This window comes from Lissotriton helveticus, chromosome 5_1 (assembly GCF_964261635.1).
Source record: "Lissotriton helveticus chromosome 5_1, aLisHel1.1, whole genome shotgun sequence".
Taxonomy (NCBI): domain Eukaryota; kingdom Metazoa; phylum Chordata; class Amphibia; order Caudata; family Salamandridae; genus Lissotriton; species Lissotriton helveticus.
Window position 1 is genome coordinate 617,235,084 of NC_136065.1, and position 19,344 is coordinate 617,254,427.

Here is a 19,344-nt window from a genome sequence, read left to right on the forward strand (position 1 = left end):
CCAGTGGTGTGTGTCGGATTGGGGACAATCTGATGCAGTTTGAATGCTTCTAGTCCGGTGATTATTGTTTTTGGATGGGTCATATTGGTTTTATCAAACCAAAAGTTAAGGTCACCCAGAACGCATAGGTTGGAGTGTATTGTTATCAGGTTTGATACTGTGTCTAGAAGTGCGTCTGGGAATGTTGCCTTGCAAGGTGGAGGTCTGTAAAGGAGCAGGAAGTTACAGGTGGAAGACGGTGTAGGATTGCTTCTTGTTAGAAGAGCCTCACAATTCTTTATGGAGATGTTGTCAACTTTAGTGATATGTATTGTTTGCCTGAATACAACAGCTAGACCACCTCCTTTTTTGGCTATACGATTTTGGATGATTATTTGATAGCCCAGAGGAACGGCTTCATGCAGGACTGGAGCCATATCCTCTCCCAACCATGGTTTGGTTATGAATAGTAGGTCTGGTTTTGCATCGGTGAGAAGGTCGTAGATGTGATGCTTGTTTTTAGAGAGGGAGCGAGCATTTATTAGTAGACCGTGGCCTTTGGTGATAGTGGGCCTTTGTTTTGTAGAAGAGTGATCAATATTGTGTGGGTGTGTAGCAGGTGTGTTTTTAGTGCTGGTATTAGCTGTATTAGGATAGCAATCGTGTAGCTGTTCTTTATCGTGTTCCTCATCCAGCATGCCAAGAAGACATTTTGATGGGTCTGCATGTGTATGTGTTGGAGACGGTGGCTGAGAATGAGTTGGAGTGCTGTGTTGCTTTCATGATGTAACATTGTTGTGACGTAGACTTGGGGAAGAAAAGTTGTGAGGTGTGGCATGTTGCTTATATTTTTTGCCTGTGTTAAAGGTGGAAGGTGTATGAGTCAGGGGAGGTGGTGCAGCATGTGGGTCATGTCGTAATGTTCTAAATTGTCCAATGGATGAGAGGTGGTTAGAAGAGAGGTGCTGTATTGCTGTATCTGTGTTAGGTGTGGTGGAAGAGTGAAAGCTTGGCATTGGAGTTTGTTCCTTGGTGTGCTTTGAAAGTTGGGTATATGTACGTATTTTGTGATGGTAAGTATTATGAGGTGTTGCGCTCTGAAGATCTTGTGGTGCTGGTGTGTGTGATATGTTTTGCTTTTGAGGTGTGGTGAAAAGGGGTGCTGATGTATATGTTTCATGCACCTGATTTGGTTGTGTAGTATTGTTGGTGAGAGGAGGTTGTGACGTAGAGGGGGTGGTGATGTGTTTGAGTGGAGTGTATGTTGTGTGTAGGAGGGAATGAAGTAGAGGTGAGTGTTTATCTTAGACTGGTTTGTTTCAAGAGTTACAAAGTGTGGTGGTGTGCAGTGTGTGTGTTGTGTGTTAGATTTATTATGGTAGAAGGGAGAGGAGGGTGTTTGTTGGACAACTGATGGAAGGATCATTATATGTTTGTTAGTGATAAAAGGTGGTCTGTTAGGTGTAATTACAGCAGGGAGAGTGTGTCTGAGTGGGATGTAGTTCTATATGGTGTTGATTGGCGTTGTGTTAGTGATGAGTGTATTGGTTAGTAGTATTGGATAGAGTTGTGTACTGTTTGTGGGTGATGGTGGATATGTGTGGTAGTTGGGATAGTAGGGTGTGTAGATGTGGTTTGGTTGGGTTGGTGGTGCATGCTGGTACATTGATCTGTGCATAGTGGTGTGCTTGGTGTATATTTGGTGTGAGTGTGTTGCTCTGTTTGTGGTTGTGGATGGTGTGGGCTGGGTATTGTTAAATGAGATAAAGGGCAGCATTTCTGGCCCTAGTCCCGACCAGTCTCGAACAGGCTCGAACAGGCAACTGCCTGTGCCCTCTCAGCCCTTAACAGGATCAAACGGGCAACTGCCCTTGTCCTCTCAGCCCTTAACAGGATCAAACAGGCAACTGCCCTTGTCCTCTCAGCCCTTAGCCTCGACGCCCGGACTGAGACGCCCTAAGCCTGGCCTTTTTTGTAGCCCTAGTAATCAGGTGACCCCTTCAGCCATTGGGAACCCTAGCCCTAACACTATCCAATCACAACACCAGCCCTAACATCTAGAACCAATAGGAGACCAGGACCTTGCAGCCAATCTTAGCCCTAGTCCACGCACCTAATCAGTTCAAAAACCCTGATCTCTACGTCCAATAACGACCTTAGCCCTACCACTAGTCCCAACCCAAGTCCAAGCAGCCAATGGTACAGGTAGCCCTAGTCCCTACTTCCAATAGCATGCCTAACCCTACTCTTAGTCCCACAACTGGTCCAACAACCAATCACACCAGAAGCCCTAAATAGCTACTTCCAATTAAAGGTCTAACCCTAGCCCTAGTCCCAACCCTACAATGATTGAATCACAGACCGAGAAACCAATCAGAACCCTCAAATACCCAACCAATGAGGACATTAACCCTAACCCAATAGAAACACCAGATACAACCACCAATCCGTGTACACATGTGCCAACCACTAGTAGACCATATAATGTCCCAGCGACCTCAGACAAGGTTTGCTGGCCAGGGAGTTGGAAGCTGCTTCTTCTGTTCAGAATCTCCTAGGAGACAGACCAGCTCAATCCACAACCCTGGACCTCTGCAGGTAAAGGCCTCACCAACTCGAAATCCAACAACACTGTTTGAACAAAGCGTCACTCCCCCTGCTGGCCAAAAAACGAAGTGCACAGGCCCCAGCAAACACAGCTCAAACTGCTCACAGAAGCACCCTCTGATGTAGAAAATCCCTGTTGCTGGGGGGGGGGGGGGAGAGGCGGGGGACTGGCCTCACTGTCTAGTGAACACAAAATGGTGGCTGGGGGTGCACTGTTTTAGCACACCGGTCTAAGCACAGAGCAAAGGAGAAATTTGGAGGGAAAACAGATTTGTCACAAAGGAATGAGAAGGACAAACTACAGAGGTTGGACTGCAAAGCACCACATTTCAACCGACTAAATGGAGGCAATCATGGGCAGGGAAAACCACAAATTTAAAACACAACACAGGTGATAAAATATGCAATTACAGGCAGGCTAAAACTACAATTTTTAACTGTAACAACCACAGGCATAGACAGTAAACACAGAAAGTGAAAATCGTCTTTTAAACAACTTTTTGTCTTGGGAAGAGACAGCACTAGTCTGTCTCCCTACCACTTCCTGGACTCTGCTCACTGCAATCTGGGGCACATGTAGGCTGCAACTCACAAGATGGAGGAGAATGATTTGGGGTGCACCCAGCAAGGCCTCAAGGGGCCTGGGCAGGTGTGAGAGGAGGGCTCAGACCTGCCTGGTAGCTGAACAGCCAATAGTCTGCTGGCCTCGGGGTGGGGTCTGGGCAGCTGCTTCTCCTGTTCAGAATCTCCTGGGAGACGGACAGGCTCAATCCACAACTTTGGACTTCTGCAGACAAAGGCCTCACTAACTCGAAATCTAACAATACTGTCTGAATAAAGCTCCACTCCCCCGGCAGGCCAAAAAACGAAGTGCACAGGCCCCAGTAAATACAGTTTAAACAGCTCACAGAAGCACCATCTGATGTAGAAAATCCCTGTTTACTAGTATTTTGTGAAAGTCTAAGGTGTTGGGGAATGTCTCGTGTCATTTTTGAAACTTTGCTTCCACGTGAACTCCATTCAGTTGAATCGTAAGTCCCGTCAGAGCTGGAGGTTCACTGACTGATCTCCTAGGAAAAATAAAGGTACTCTTTACCTGGATATGTTGTCATTCGAATTGACGATAAGAAGAAAGATAATTGAGTGGCCTTATAACACACAAAGAGGAGAGAAAATGGGCACTGATGGGCTCACGCCTCCTCATACTTTTGAATCACAACAAAAACAAGCATTTACAATGCAATTGGTCTCGGGTTAATTAAATTTGAGCTATAGGCATTGCTAAATATTGCAACACCAACTGCAACAAAAGTCTATAAATTGTAGGCCCAAAAAATGTGTATTTATTTTTGTAGCAATGGTGGCATGCTGCACTTTAGATGAATATGTTTAAAAGTAAAGTGCGCAATACTGCGATTGCTACAATAGGTAATTGTGGATGCGTTAACAATTGATGGGTGCACTGATGACTGGTGGTGTGTGTGCCTGTATAAATTGTGCACTGATGGCTGGTGGTGTGTGTGCCTGGTGAAAGCGTGCACTGACGGCTGGTGGTGTGTGTCTGATGAAAGCGTGCACTGACAGCTGGTGGTGTGTGTGTGCCTGGTGAAAGCGTGCACTGACGTCTGGTGGTGTGTGCCTGGTGGGAGTGTGCACTGACGGCTGGTGGTGTTTGGACCCGGTAAAAGTGTGCACTGACGACTGATGGTGTCTGTGCCTGGTTAAAGTGTGCACTGACGGTGTGGTTGTGTGTGTGGTTTTGCGCCTCGAGCTGGGAATCCTTTTAAATAAAAGGAGAGGCGCGTACATTGTGCGCCTCCTGGGTATGCACCCAGACACATACTCTCTCGCACTCTCTCACACACCCATACACACACCCATATGAACACACTCTCGCATGACATACACACAAACACACACAGAGACTGTGCTGGGGCAGGGCCCAGGACATGCTGCTCTCGCCTTGAGACTCCATAGTGTTAGAGTGCATGTACCCCGGGAGGCACTCACCACACAGGCGTGCATGTGCGCCTCGAGCTGGGAATGCTTTTAAATAAAAGTAGAGGCGCGTGCACTGGTGCAGTGTGCACCTCTGGGTATGCACACACACATACTCTCTCGCCGGTGGTAAAACGTACGCTTGCGCAGTGCTGTCAGCCTGCTCGTGCTGGAAGCTTCCCTGCTTACTTTGTGGCGAAGCTCAAGCATGGATTATTCAGGTTTCATCGGCTGCGGTTGGCAGCAGCGCAGAAAGGACGCCTGCCCTCTCTGGGCACTAAAGATTGTGCAGGTCACGCAGAGCCTGGCATGAAAGGCACCGTGCTACCTCGCCCTGAATCCAGAAGGAGTGTCAGCCTGTGTGCACACGCTGATGCCGGTCCTTGGCTCCCACGTGGTGCAGCGCCTTCAGTGGGCACAGGTGGCGCACTGAGTACCGGACAGCCCCAGCCCATTTATAGCACTTATTGGTTGGGTGGTAAACGTGCGCTTGCACAGTGCTGTCAGCTTGCTCGTGCTGGAAGCTTCCTTGCTTAATTTGTGGCGGAGCTCAAGTATGGATTATTCAGGTTTCATCGGCTGCGGTTGGGCATTATCCATAAATGGAAAGCGAATGAGCCTAGTTACAAAATTGAAACTTTAGGAAACGGAAATCCACTGTGAAAGCACGATGAGAACCAACCTGCCCAGTTAACATAGTTGTAACACACCGGGTGGAATACCGACAGCCTGTGCTCCAAGAAAGTGAAATTGGCACACGTGCTATTGCACTGCTATCAACCTGAAAGTAGCACCACTTCCAAAAGCACAGAGGCGCCACCACAGATAAAAGGACGGAGCCCGTGCAAGTATCAATAAGGAATGTGCTACCCACATACAATGCCTCTGGCAGAGAAAGGCGCATACGGGCACCTTTATTATTGCACTAAAACTCAAGATACACGGAGGGCTGCTCTGTGCGCACCACACATTGCCACCCAAATCAGTGCCAGTACTGGAAAAAAATACAACCTGCCCCCGGATCCACAGGAAGAGTCGGTGCATAATCCAGGGGCGATCTACCAATGTGACGCTGCACCACAGAATACAGGGGCGGCAAATGGAGCTCTGTAAAAGCCTAATGACAGAAAGTGTGCTGATGACAAACGACACCACCGCACAAGGTCACTAAAGCACCATCAAAGAATTATTCTACTACTACGGTACGGACAATACAGAGGGTGTTCTGTGAGCATGCAATGCCACCACGGAATGCAAAGATGACATGCCCACCACATGTGGGAAGATGGAATCTCAAAGCACAAAACTAGTTAGAATGGGCGACTGTATGACAAGAATAAGAGTGTGTGCTATGTTCACTGCCTCACATAAAAAACACATGGGCAATTCGCCCTTACAAAACTATTACAGAACGCAAGGAGGGTGCAATATTCATATACATCAAAAGAACGTGGCGAAGCCCGCTTTCGCAATAAAAACATGCATCACCTGAAGGCAGGCACTGAAAGCGATCGCGGCTATTGTAAAAAAAAAAAAAAGCCCGCTAGTGGTGCGCGCGCTCCACTGCGAAGCATATGTTTTCAATTATCCCACCCTTGTCTGGGCACGATTATTGAAAACATATGGACTTTGGTGCGCGTTAAAGACACCAATAGGCCATGGGCGGAGCTACGCAACGGCCCATGGCCTATTGCGTGTTCTGTTAAAAAACAACTCGCACGCAAAGCCCAATCAAAATGGACCATAGGAAATGAACACGCACGAGCACCATAGGAAATGAACACGCACGAGCGCGTGAAATTTCCAGGTCCATTTTGAAAACTCCGAGAAAAGGACTCTGGCTGCGCGAACACTGCTGCGCAGTGTACGCTAGGCTGAGACCTAAAAATGGCTCACTCACGTAATGTGACCTGCTTAATCATTTGCAACCTCCTCCCACACTGGTAAGGGGTGGACTCAAGCTCAGGAGGTTGCTGACCTGAGAGAGTTCTTAGAAATTACTTTTTTTTTCTGGATAAAATACTTGGATCCAGTTTCTAAATTATGAAAGATTTAGGATAAACCACAAAGTATCCTTAATTCAGGTGGTATGCTAGGCTTGTTTAAAAACACCAGCAGGTATCATCAGGGGACATATATGGTTAGTATGACCTATATGTGTCACTGAATTGGTAAATCTTTCATGCCAACATGTTTCTACCTTTATTCTTTAGCCAAACGATCTCGGGCATTCTTCAGGGCAAAATATGTGTGTCCTGACCCTACTATAGCGTTAGTGCAGAGTACCATAGAAAAGATGTAGCGAGGACATACTTCTCTTTAAAATCTCCAGGTGTATTAACTTTGTTTTTAAAGGCTAGTTGCCACATGGTCTGTTTAGGGCGTGCGCCTTCTCTTGTCACACTTTCATCATGGTAGCACGCCCACACTGGTTCTACCGTGCCCCATGGACCAGCCGACTAATCCCAACAATTAGAAACACGAGAGGCACAAACAATCTTCTGCTGAAACCTCGAAGATTCAGGAAGGAAAAAACATACAAGCGCTCCTACTCAGGATTGGCGCCTAGGATTTGGAACTCACTCCCTCCCGAAACCAGGCTTATCTCTTCCACTACACTCTTTAAAAAAGAAGTAAAAGCTATCCTCATGGCTAAATACACTTGATCTATTATCTCGAACTCTGTTAACACCCTGCACCGATCTGTACTACATGCTTGACCCATTTACTTATTTGTATGAGTTGTCTTATTACTCACGTGATGGGCTTTGCAGCCACCTATCTGTACTGTATTGTTTGACTTATTGTTTGACTATGTTCCCTCATGTACCCCTCTATGTAAAGCGCTCTGATATCTGTGAAGATCTTGTTCGCGCTATATAAAACTTTGAAAATAAAAAAATAAAAATAAACCTTGGCAGAGAATCCGTTTCAAGGCCAGTACTCCATGGCTCAAGAGTGAATTAGCTCAATAAGTGCTTTTATTTCCCATGTTGAGGAACAACATCAGCTGTTAACAGTTGTCACTTGACTGTCCTGCTAATGACAAGATGGGATCCTCTGAACCATTGCTCTTCGTAGGGTCCAGCATGCATATTAGGCCGCTGGACATTTCTAACAGTGCCAAATATGGGGTGCATGACTGTTGGGAGTACCAGTGTAAGGTGACTGGAGAACCAGTAGATCCTAAGATCGATGCGCAACATTTCAAAGAGCAGGATCTGATACAGCCCTGCAAAAGCTCCATCCCAGACAATGAGAGATATCACCTGTCTAGCGAAGTCTCATATGGGCATGAACATTTGGCATACCTGTGTGCATCAGATAACTGTGCAGAGATCAGCGCACCCTTGAGCTGCTTAGCACAGTCTGTTTTGGGTGTTCTAAGCACAAGGTGATTTTGTGAACCTGCTGCAGCCGTGTGGCCGTTTGCAACTGTCTCTGCCAGCACTCCTTGGAAGATGCAGCACAGAACCTTTCACCAGGCTAGTTTATTTGGCAACGGACAATTACACGTTGTAATGAAAGATACAGGTTAGTGTCTCCGGTAGTCTAGGCAACCGCCTAAGTAGAATGACGATGGTCCTTAGAGGTCCTCCTCCCCAAAACCTGGGATTTCTGTACTTCTTCATTGGTGAGGACATTTAGTTTAGCCCCTATTAAGTATTTTCCACTGTATTTTACTAGTTATTTCCAAGAGTTATGGTGCTGGAAGACTGGATTTGGAACTAATCAAGTTCGTCAAATTAGGGAAACTTGATGAATGAGAATGAATCTGCACATGTGCTTACTCTCCCAATGCCTTTGCTTTCAGTCCCTAAAGAGCTGGTGGTAGCAACTGGTGAGTAGAAAAAGTTTTTAAATGACATTTGAAGAGGAAAGATTGACCCCTGAGTAGAAGGCCGTTCTGTTGCATTCTGTCAGGCCAGCGGATTCTATCTAGAACAAAGATAAAACCGTTTCAAATGAAGATGCTGATAAAGAGGGAAATAAATGCTTGTAATGAGCCTTAAACAAACTTCGAGTTCCTGAATAAACTGTGTGGCTATCAATGGGCATGTTTTCCACAAGAAATAACGAAAGCAGTTAACCATCATTTATCTTGTATGAAAAATAAAAACTCAGGGAAATGTTGTGATCCTCAAGAGTTTGTTCCTGAACAGATTATAATTATGGCTCCTGGTTGGTGCCTATTGTATTATAATGCCGTCATGTCTGATGAGCCCAGTTGTAGATCAGAAGGTGCATGGAGCCACCAGGCAGCATTTGGGAGTCGTTGTTAGTGAATAGTTTTATAGACCAATCTGACGCCTGGAGATATAGTCTTAATATGAGTAATCTGAAGAAAATTATGCATCCGCTAGAAGACTTGTTACAGAAAATAGAAATTTTTTCATAACCAATGATTGATAGGATTTCAACGAAAATTTAAGAGTACACATATAAAATAATTTAGACTCCTTCTGTAAAAAAAAAAAGAATTGCTGACTTCCTATATGAGGTGATAGTGAAGATATAGGTGTGTGAAGATGAGTGGGATAATTCTAGGGACACAAGAAGGAGCAGATTGTTTTTCATAATTTCTTGATTTGGGAGATGTGGAAACTCAACTCTGAGGCTTCCCTCAATTTTATGAAAAGGTGCCTACTTGGTTTCAGTAACAATTGAGTACTTGAAAAGCTGTGTATCATCTAAAGAGGAATTGGGTAAGTGGAAAGGTTTATTGCAGTGGTTAAATATATAGTGCTCCTGCCATAATGGGACAGGCACAGTAGTAATGACTTGGGAGAATGTGCAAATCCCATAGAAGTACAGCCAACAAAACTGATGTATGTTCCCGATCTGGGTTAATGAGGAGAATGGTAACAAACATATAGATGACTCCTGTTGGCGCCACAATCCAAGGTATTAAGAAAAGGCCACTGGCAAAAGCAGTGCAAAGTTGCTAAAGATGCTGTAACAGCAAAAGTAGTAAAACAAACTGACAAAGGGTGTATACATCACAATGTCCTTTGTGGTGAAGGCTAGTGTGGCTTGGAATGCCCTCCCCCTTGCCCTACGGTCTATCCAGGACCCAGTTGTGTTCAAAAGGAAACTTAAGACCCATCTCTTTGCTTGATAGCCTCTACTACCACCCTTTTGGCAATGTGCCGGGACACTCACGAGTATCTGAGCGCGTTAAAACTGGATATAACATAACATAACATTGTTGCTAAGGTGGCAAAAGGTGAGGCTCTTTTGTGAACCCAGGTTATTCAAGGAGATTTTGTGGCATTCATTCTGGTTGGATGACGGTAGAATTTTGGTCCATAATCATACTGATGGCCTTGAGAAATCTACTAGCCCACTCTCTAAGGCAGAACTAATTTTAGGGCCTACTGGCCCTTCCGGTGAGCTGACAAAGAACAGTTGTTCTCTTCATTCAAAAAGTGAGTGAGCAATAAAGATGTATTTAAATCTTGTTTTCATCTTGTTACATTTGTTTTATCGTGTTACATTTGCTCCACCTTTTCAAGACAGAGGTCAGATGCCAGCTTTTGTCTTCTTACAATTTGCTGCTTATGTCATCATGACATTGGTGTTTACTTTTCTTTCTCGGACCTCAAAGTTAGAAGATTTTGTAAAGTGAACTGTCTGACAATTGTGCTGTACAACAAGTGTAAAATGAAAGGGTGTAGGATGTCTGTTTTTTTCTAACACACGACATTTAAATTGCTTGTTAATGAACTGTGCAAACATTATCAAATGTATTTCAGTAGTTATGAAGCACATTTTCTGACCTGTGTGATGTTTTTGCTGAAACCAATTTCTACAGATAGTCTATACCAGTGGTTCCCAAACTTTTTGACTCCTGAGGACCCCCATTGAGTCACCACTGGAAGCCGGGGACCCCCAAGCAATTTGTATGAGTTAAATTTCAAACATTAAAACAGGAGTTCGAAAAAAATACACACGTGTGCACACAAAACAAATACTCAAAGTACTAAGGGTTTTGGGGCCAGATGTACGACCATTTCATTTAGCGCCTCGCAATTGGTGACACATTGCGAGTGGCAAATAGCGAGTCGCTAAATGAAATGTACAACAGTGTGTTTAACACTGTTTGGGATCCCCAATGGGGTCGTAAATTGCGAGGTTCATTAATATTAAGGAGCCTCTCGCAATTTGCGAGCCCATTGGGAATGCCAGCCCTCCCAGCGATGGTGGGGTGCTGGGCTCTGCAGTCCACCATGTCTCGGATTGCTTTTAAATAAAGCAGTTTTTTTGAAAAAAATGCAGCCAACAGGCATGCATTTAAAAAAAAAAAAAAAGAAAATGAAACGTTTTTGTTTCATTTTCTAAGGGCAGGCAGAGGTCCCTGGAACCACTGCCTGCCCATAAAAAATAATTTTGCATGCATTTGCAAAGGGGAAGGGGTCCCCTGGGGACCCCTTCCCATTTGTGAATGCATTACCATCTACTTGAAGTAGGTGGAAATTATGACTGTTTTGCGACCGCAAAACATTTGTACATGGTTTTGAGACTCGCTATTTGGAAGGGAATGCCCCTTCCAAATAGCAAGTTGCAAAACCTATTTAGAGAGTCGCAAACAAATTGCTACTCGCGAAATAGGCTATGTACATGGCCCAATAGGTTTTTGCATGCGCAAACGGGTTTGCGAACCCGTTCGCGCATACAAAAACAGATCGTACATCTGGCCCTTAGTATTTCATATTGAAGTAATAGCCCCTCTGTCACATGTATTTCATTTGTTTTATAGCATCTCTCATACCATTGTAGGATGTCAGAGCACTTTACATCACACACATATAGAGACATTGAATCATACATGTAAATCAGTGTGTATATAAAATGTTTAAAGAGTGCTTTGTCTGGAAAAGCACAAACTCAGGATTCAGAACATAACACAGTGGCTAGCATTGACTTTAACATTAAAAATGTATTTCCACCCAAATATATCATTTTAGCAGCATCAGGTTAATGAATAACTTGGACAAAATATAAGTTACTAACTGGTACCATGCAGTTTGCAAGCAGCTCTTTGATGACAGTTTATAGGTCCCTCTGCTAGATTACGATTATCACTTATGAAGTGCACAGTAACAAAAGAAACTCTGTGACAAAAGCAGTGACCACGAACCTAGGCACATAAAATACTGCTTTTTAAGATGCATGTTACACGTTCTTTGCAGTAGGCACATTAACCCTCTGTGCTACATTAGTTAAATCAAAGCTGCCACTGAACAAAACTCTCCTCGCTCTCCAGCAGGTACATTAATCACTGGCATTCTCTTGACACTTTTATTGTTGCTGGAAAGCTGCTAATTATACAAGAAACGTTTCTGTGCTTTTAAAACAGTTGCCTACGGACCCCCTGGGAATGTTCGCTATATGTTTTATCAGTAAAACTGCACATTATTGGGAAAGTTTGTGGTCATTTCAATGGAAAATGTGCAGTTTGTAAATTACAATGTGCTAACACATCATGCTTTAGTCATATATTTATTACAAATGAGTTTTTAAAAATGAACTGAGAAACATTCTTGCTCCTGCCCCGATGACAATGCTATTAGTGACCTAAGTAGCAAGTCAAGGATCATGTGTACCATATATGTGAACTAGATTCTTATTATACATTTAGCAAAAAATGAGCCTGTTAAATCAAACAAAAGGTTTTTTGATGCACCAGAAATGCTGACTAGGCATATTTGAAGGTGCTTCCATAGAACATAACATAAACATAAATTACATTAGTTAGGTTGAGTAGATTATTCAAGTCATTAGACATTCAGCTCAGGTAAAAATTTTATGATTTTTGTAGGTCTCATTGTTATGTGAGGATATTCTCTACTGAAGGGAAGAAGGAGAAAATGTGAATTAGGAGATAATTTATTTTTAACTGTTGAAGAGGACATGGTTGTGTAGGTTTTAGAGTGAGAGAGGAAGTAGACATGGATTAGGAAGATTTAGAGTGAGAGAGGAAGTAGACCTGGATTAGGAAGATGTAAGTGTAGGCTTTGATGATCATCATCCTCATGACTGTATGATGGCAACACGTCTGCTTGTGAGGGTGATAAAAGCATTCTCTCCTGGATGATGATGCTGACGAAAGTGGGGATAGAAGGACAAGTGGAGCGCTGGTTAGAGAAAGTGTTGTGAAAGGGAAAGAGTCAGGAAAATTGCCCACAATTGGATTAGAAGTTAGAACATGGTATGATGCAAGAATTCTGGATGCAGCTACCCATAACGACAGGAGTATGTAGTTGGTGGAAGCACATGTGAGCTTGGGGATAACATAACTTACATTTTTTAAATTGTATAGCAACCATGCTTGTTTTTAGACGGGAGTAATAGTACAATTTTGATTTTTGAGTCTTTTTTTAAGACGGGAGTTCTACATAGAGTCTCTCCTATAACACAGTTGGAGTGGAAATGCTCTATGTGGAATGACTGGTGTGTTTCCTTTCTATGACCTTTAACTTTGACATTTGAACTGTTGGTTCTGTCAAAGAAAGCCAAACTCCTAATACAAAACCTTTCACCCATACTTGTATGTAATAGTCTTAATGTGAGAAGATCCTAGGGCCCAAGTTGGTCCATGTGATGACAAGGAATTGTCCTGGTAGACTGCACTGGGCCTGCCTCTGCGTTGGGCGTTGTCTGTCCCTGGTAAAATTCTGTGGTAGAGTTCTAGCGAAAAATGTGACCGAATAATGGTGGGCTTGGTAGAAATGGTGGTATGTTGGAAAAGGTTTCTGCAAGGCCAGTGACTAGGTACAATCTGTTGGGAGAGAGTGGGAATGGAGAATTCAAGAAAATGTGTTTCCTGACAAGTTGAGATAGGTTTCTGGTAAGCTAGATTAATGGGCTGGGGTGAATTCTGTGCGTGCTCATGGTTGGCTTGAGTCAGATTGCTGAATCAAATTTGTATAATGAAGGTGTGGGATATATAAACCCAAAACATAAACCAGTGATCACATCTCTCATATTTTGTGAGGGTGGGTTGCATAGTTCTTCCGTATTCGAATTGTAGGAGTGGGTGGCACAGTCAGCCACGTTATTTTTCGATGTATTCTGGTACTTGCAGTCTTACTGTTCCCAATATGAATTCAGAATTACAAGTACCTGGATAAAGAGAAAACAAAACTGGGTATCGATAATAACTTGCACACAGAAAAGGGAAACTTAGTGCCATATGGCTTTTTAGCAGAAAAGGCAGAATATATTGCCTCTGCATTTGCCTCCTACTCTTAGACTTAGTGTTCTTAGCACCAATTATCAACCCGTAAACAGGCTAGCCCACTTATCACTGACGTCCCTCTTTGGACCCTGAATGCCCAAGAAAGGTAGTGATTGACAGTCCTGTCACTGAATAGGAGGTTTCATAGGCCATTGCAGATATTCAGACTGGCGAAACACCTTGCCCTAAAAAAAATGTAAAAAACATTTTTTTTTAAAAAGATGCATCGTCTGCAAATGTACTATGACGGTGCTTCCTCCCAATTAGATTTGACGACAATTGTCGTCATTTCAACAACAGTGGCAACAGCATGATGGTTGTGCTGTACCAACTAATTTTTCTGATTACAACAGAAACCAAGATTTTTTCAAAAGTACTTTCTGGGAATTTGTTTGGTTTCATCCCCTCACTGGTGTATCTTGATCAATGTAGCTTTATGCCCAAACAGAGCACAAAGCTCTGCGTCTAGACTACAACTAGCTCACATGCTCATAAGCTTTAAATATCTGGAGCCTTAATGTTTGTCGAACTGAAGGACATTTGAAACTCTCAACTGGAGGTTCCTTCTCGAGATACTGACCCGCATGGGTTGCTGACCTCTTTCCTACCATATATCAGAATTATATATGCCAGCCCTCAGAATCAGATTCACCTTGAACTGTGCCTATCCCCTTTGATGGGAGCATGCAGTGAAAAACATGAGCTTGTGTTATTGAGTATCCATGCTCCCAGTACTAGATCACTGAATAAATGCTGTGTGCAGTGGGAGTTTGGTTACCCCTTGGGGGTGGGGGGCTGTATGCAGGGCTTGGCTGCAGGCAATGCCCTGTGGCAAACCCCCTCCAAGCTGCCACGGTCAAAATGCCAAGTGCGGCGGGGGTTGGATGCCCGTTGGGGTATGGAACTTGCTTGCTTCCCATGCACAGCTGATTACCCCACATATTACATCACTCATAACATGGTTTATAACATCCCTTTAGCATTTGAAATAATATCAATGATGAGAAGGCTGCATGCCGAGGAAATGTGTTATAGTTCCTAGAGAGAGCTATAACTGGTGAATTTCGGTGGGGTTATATTGTCATCTAAATTGTCTTCTAACTATAATGCCCCTTTAACCTTTTGCTTGAGTGTGATTATGTTTACACAATAATGGAACAAAACACCCTGGTGCTTACCAGGGGAGGGAACAAGAAGCCACAGGGTATTCAGGGTGAATTGGCCTCCAACCTAAAATGCATACATAAAAAGAAGCTACCCTGAATGGAATTGTCGTTTTGAGTCTAGTGGCCAAAAAATGACAAGCACTAAGCCCTAATTAGTGAATTGCTGGGCATCTAAAAAAATTTAAAGGGCTGTCCTCACCCACCACCAGGTGTCATACTTCATCATTGGCAGTCTTCGCTCTCTAGAAACCACGTTTGGTAGAGAGCGGGCCTACACCTGGAGACACCTTGTACACAAACACTCACTCTCTACTATATCCAAAATGAATGAAATGTATTCCTCTACAATGCTCTTGTTATGGGACTCTGCACTAATGGTGTATTTTGTTATTGATGTTGTATCCCTAGCATAATTTATATGTATTACAACAACAACAAAAAGAGAGCGGAAAGGGAAAATTCTGTGGTTTGTGAGTACTGTATCAATACCTTAACCTAAAGCCTTTTGGGAATTGTAGTCTTACTTCACATCATGTATCCACTTGGATTTAATTACTAAATTGCAATGATGTGTACTTGGAAGGCTTCTGGAGGGAACATTATATCCCCAGTGGTATGGAGTCATTTCGTAACCATAGCCTAAAGCTCTTGCAGTGCCCTTAGTTCCAGGACACTACTTACGTGGAAGGGCTCTCTTCTTGTCGAGGCAAAAGCAAGACTGGCCAGAAATACTTTACAAGGTCGTCCCAGTCCTATGTGTCCTTTCCCTGTTTATACAGACTGTTCATTGTTTGCCCACTCACCCAACCCACTCCTGTAAACTCAAGTACTCAAGCGTCTGGAGTCTACCAACCTCAGCCAAAACGTATTCGTAGTTATTGTACACAGTGAGGTGTAAAGTGTTTGTGTAGAACGCAGACTGGCACTGTGTGCTAAGGTGAATGTTTCTACAGAGAAATAAAAAGCCCAAAGCCACCTTCAGATACACCTCATTTCTAAAGGCACAACAACAGCAGTTCTAACAGGTGGTAGTGGTTTATTAGAGTGTACTTTTCAGGAAGTGTACTTGCAGTAGACCGTGTTTCTGCTTCTCAGAATCCAACTTTGTTTCTCCAGCGGCAATACTAACACTTCTGTACAGGACTTTTTACGTTTAGTGTGACAGGGCCAGCAGTTCTCCACATGTCTGTTGTTCTTGTACTGTCCCTCAGCTGACACTTTCTTAAAAGGAAGCAGGCACTGTAAGACTGAGTACCAGCTCTTCACGGTTTCATCTTAGACCTATCCCCGGGTGGAATTTCGTGGTACAGAAAAGAGAAGGGATCCCATTTCTCCGGCCTTCTCCGCATTCCCTCCTAACTAATCACCGCAGATGACTAAATGCAATCGTATCGTCTCCGGAGGGTGGGCGGACACGCAGACACAACACGGGGTCTGCTGTCAGCCCGGAAACACAGGCTGGAAACTGTACGGCAGAGGCCCAGGAAGGAATGCTGCAGATAAAGGGCGTGAGTTAGGCGTGTATTAAGATCGAATTTCATCTTATTTTCTGTCTCTTCTTGCTCCAGTGTGTTCCTTGTAAACTTAGCTTCCACGCCAACAATGGATGCTCGCTTGCCAGGTGCCTCTGAAAGAGTTAAGGCGCCACAGCGGCCTTCTTGGGCCTAGCTGGGGAGCTGGAGAGGGCGCCTGTTTATAGCAGGCTTTCCAAGCTGAGGTCACCGCAGGCGGCAGACACGCGTCCCGAGGAGGCGGAGAGGTGTATTAATAGCGCGTCCTTGTGCTTCTGCGTGGTATGTGTCAATATCAGTTCACCAAAAGACTTCTCTGTTCTCTTTTCAGATGGTCTGCTGCTTCCGGAGCTGAGGGAAGCTGCTAGCATAGCATGGAGAGACCCACGGGTACTGCCACCATGCCTACGACACTGCTGCCTGCCAGCTCTCCCACAGCCCTACCATTCTACGACAACGCACATGCATTGCACCTACTTCGAGGCATCAATGAACTGCGGGCTGAGCAAAAGTTCTTCGACATGACTATCGCTGTGGATGGCCAGGACTTCCCATGCCACCGCACCGTGCTCGCTGCTGCCAGCAACTACTTCCGTGCCATGTTTGCTGGGTGCCTGCGGGAGAGCCTAGCTGAGCGGGTGGAGCTGCACGACGTGTCAGCTGGCACTTTGGGGCTGCTGGTGGACTTCTGCTACACTGGCCGTGTGACCGTCACGCAGGAGAACGTTGAGTTGCTGCTGCAAGCAGCAGACCTTTTCCAGTTCCCTTCAGTGAAGGAGGCTTGCTGCGCTTACTTGGAGCAGCAGTTAGATGTGGCCAACTGCTTGGAGATCCAGGACTTCGCGGAGGCCTACGCTTGCCGTGGCCTGGCCGAGAGCACCAAGCGATTTATCCTAGCCCACATTGTAGAGCTGGCACAGGTGAAAGAGTTCGAGCGGCTGCCAAAGAAGCGGATTCTGGAGTACGTGCGGGACGACCGCCTTTATGTGGACAAGGAAGAGACGGCCTATCAGATAGCACTGCGCTGGGTCAAGGCTGATACCAAGCGGCGCCAACACTTCTGGCCTGAGCTTTTTGAGCATATACGATTGCCCTTCATCCGCCGTTTCTACTTGCTGGCACACGTGGAGAGCGACCCGATTGTCTACTACTGCCCACCTTGTCTCAAACTTATTGCTGAGGCCCGTGCTTTCCAGTCATGCGAGTATGACCGCCACGACTACCCATGCGAGCGAATGCGGCCACGTCCCTCAACCGGCCTGGCTGAAATTCTGGTGGTGATTGGGGGCTGCGACCAGGACTGTGACGAGCTTGTCACTGTGGACTGCTTCAACACGCACACTGGCCAGTGGCGTTACCTGGCTGAGTTTCCTGACCACCTCGGAGGTGGCTACAGTATTGCGGCTCTGGGCAACGACATCTATGTGACTGGTATGTATGAGGGCTCGAGTTTATGCATCCATATGTGTCTATATTCCTGTGAAGTACAGTCACCATGTATCCTGTTGTGATCTAATCCTGACAGCCATTCAGTAATCCGTCACCTTGCCTCTTCTTAAATCCTTTTCATAATATGTTTTATGCACACCCCATAGCACCATAAACGTTCACCCTGCCCGCACTTAAAAAAAATATTCTTTCCTTACCTAGATACTCATACAGGCTTTGACCTCTTGATTATTGTTTTGCCTTAACTGTTGTCCTTCGTTTATCCAGGCATGTCTTACTCTTTTTTGCTGCTCATTCTGCCTACTCTTACTTGTCTCAATACTCAGTCCTCTTTCACCCCTTCACGACTCACCCTGTCGAGTAAGCTCTTTTGAACACTTCATCCATAACTTGTTTTAATCAAAAATTATCCTGTTCTTCCCTTGGCATTTGAAGTGACACTTGTTACTCATTTTGATTCTGTCTGTCTCTTGTGACTAGTTCTGACAGCCGGTGCCTATTTATCTTTGATGCCCTATTCTCTGTTACTCCCTTTAATGCACACCTTGTCACATTACACTTAATTGGATTCACTTCCCATGCCCTAGTAATACTGAACCTACCTACCCTTGTCACTCCTGTGAACTTTTACTTCTTTAGATGTTAATTCTTTACACTGTAAGCTTTTCTGACTCGCGCTGCCCAGTGATTCTACTTTTGAGATTTACATTTTCCCTCACAATCCTTGTCAAGCATAGGAGCCCACGATACAATACTTCTTTTAGCACATTATCTGACTGCTCCTAACCCCCTCACTCATGGCAATCACATTACTCCCTATTACACATTTAGATACTCTATACCGGTTTCTTCTCTTGGCATCCGCCCAGACTTCTGTTACTCACATGGTGCTATCCTTGGCCTCAGTTGTATTTTTTATATCCTTTTCCATAACTTATTTTGATACTGTCTGTGTTGCACCTTTTGTACTTATTGTGCAATGCTGCTCTTAATAATTCACATTCTGTTGCTACTTCTTATGTTCCTAGCCGTGTCCTCTTAATCATTATGACCTGTATCCTGAACTTTCTGTACATACCCACATTTTCTCTTCTTTTCATATTCTCTTAGTCCTCTGCCACTCTTTTCAATATCCATTTTACTAAGTTATTCGCCAGGTGACATTCATCGTGAAATTCCCACCATCACTCCCTTCTGTACTGACCATGTTCACTCATGCTTTGTGCACCTTTACCTCGTCTGACACCCTGTCTATTGCAACTTCTTTCACAACTCACACTTACTCCTGTTAATCTTGTCAAGTCACAAACCCTGCTGTATTATTGATGTTAACAGTGTTTCTAATCAATGCCTCTCATGGCAAGTAGCAACCATCCTCCCCTATATTACACCT

General features: G+C 44.5%; 1 protein-coding gene across 3 annotated transcripts in view; it reads left to right on the forward strand.

The window, feature by feature from the left end:
• The window catches only part of KLHL21 (kelch like family member 21), a 401,837-nt gene that overhangs the window by 261,761 nt on the left and 120,732 nt on the right, over window positions 1-19,344 (forward strand). For all 3 annotated transcript variants that reach the window (XM_078642984.1, XM_078642983.1, XM_078642982.1), the window contains one exon: window positions 16,834-17,933. In XM_078642984.1, coding sequence (XP_078499110.1) covers window positions 16,877-17,933 — 1,057 coding nt within the window. In that variant the 5' untranslated portion in view covers window positions 16,834-16,876. The remainder of the gene's footprint in view (window positions 1-16,833; window positions 17,934-19,344) is intronic.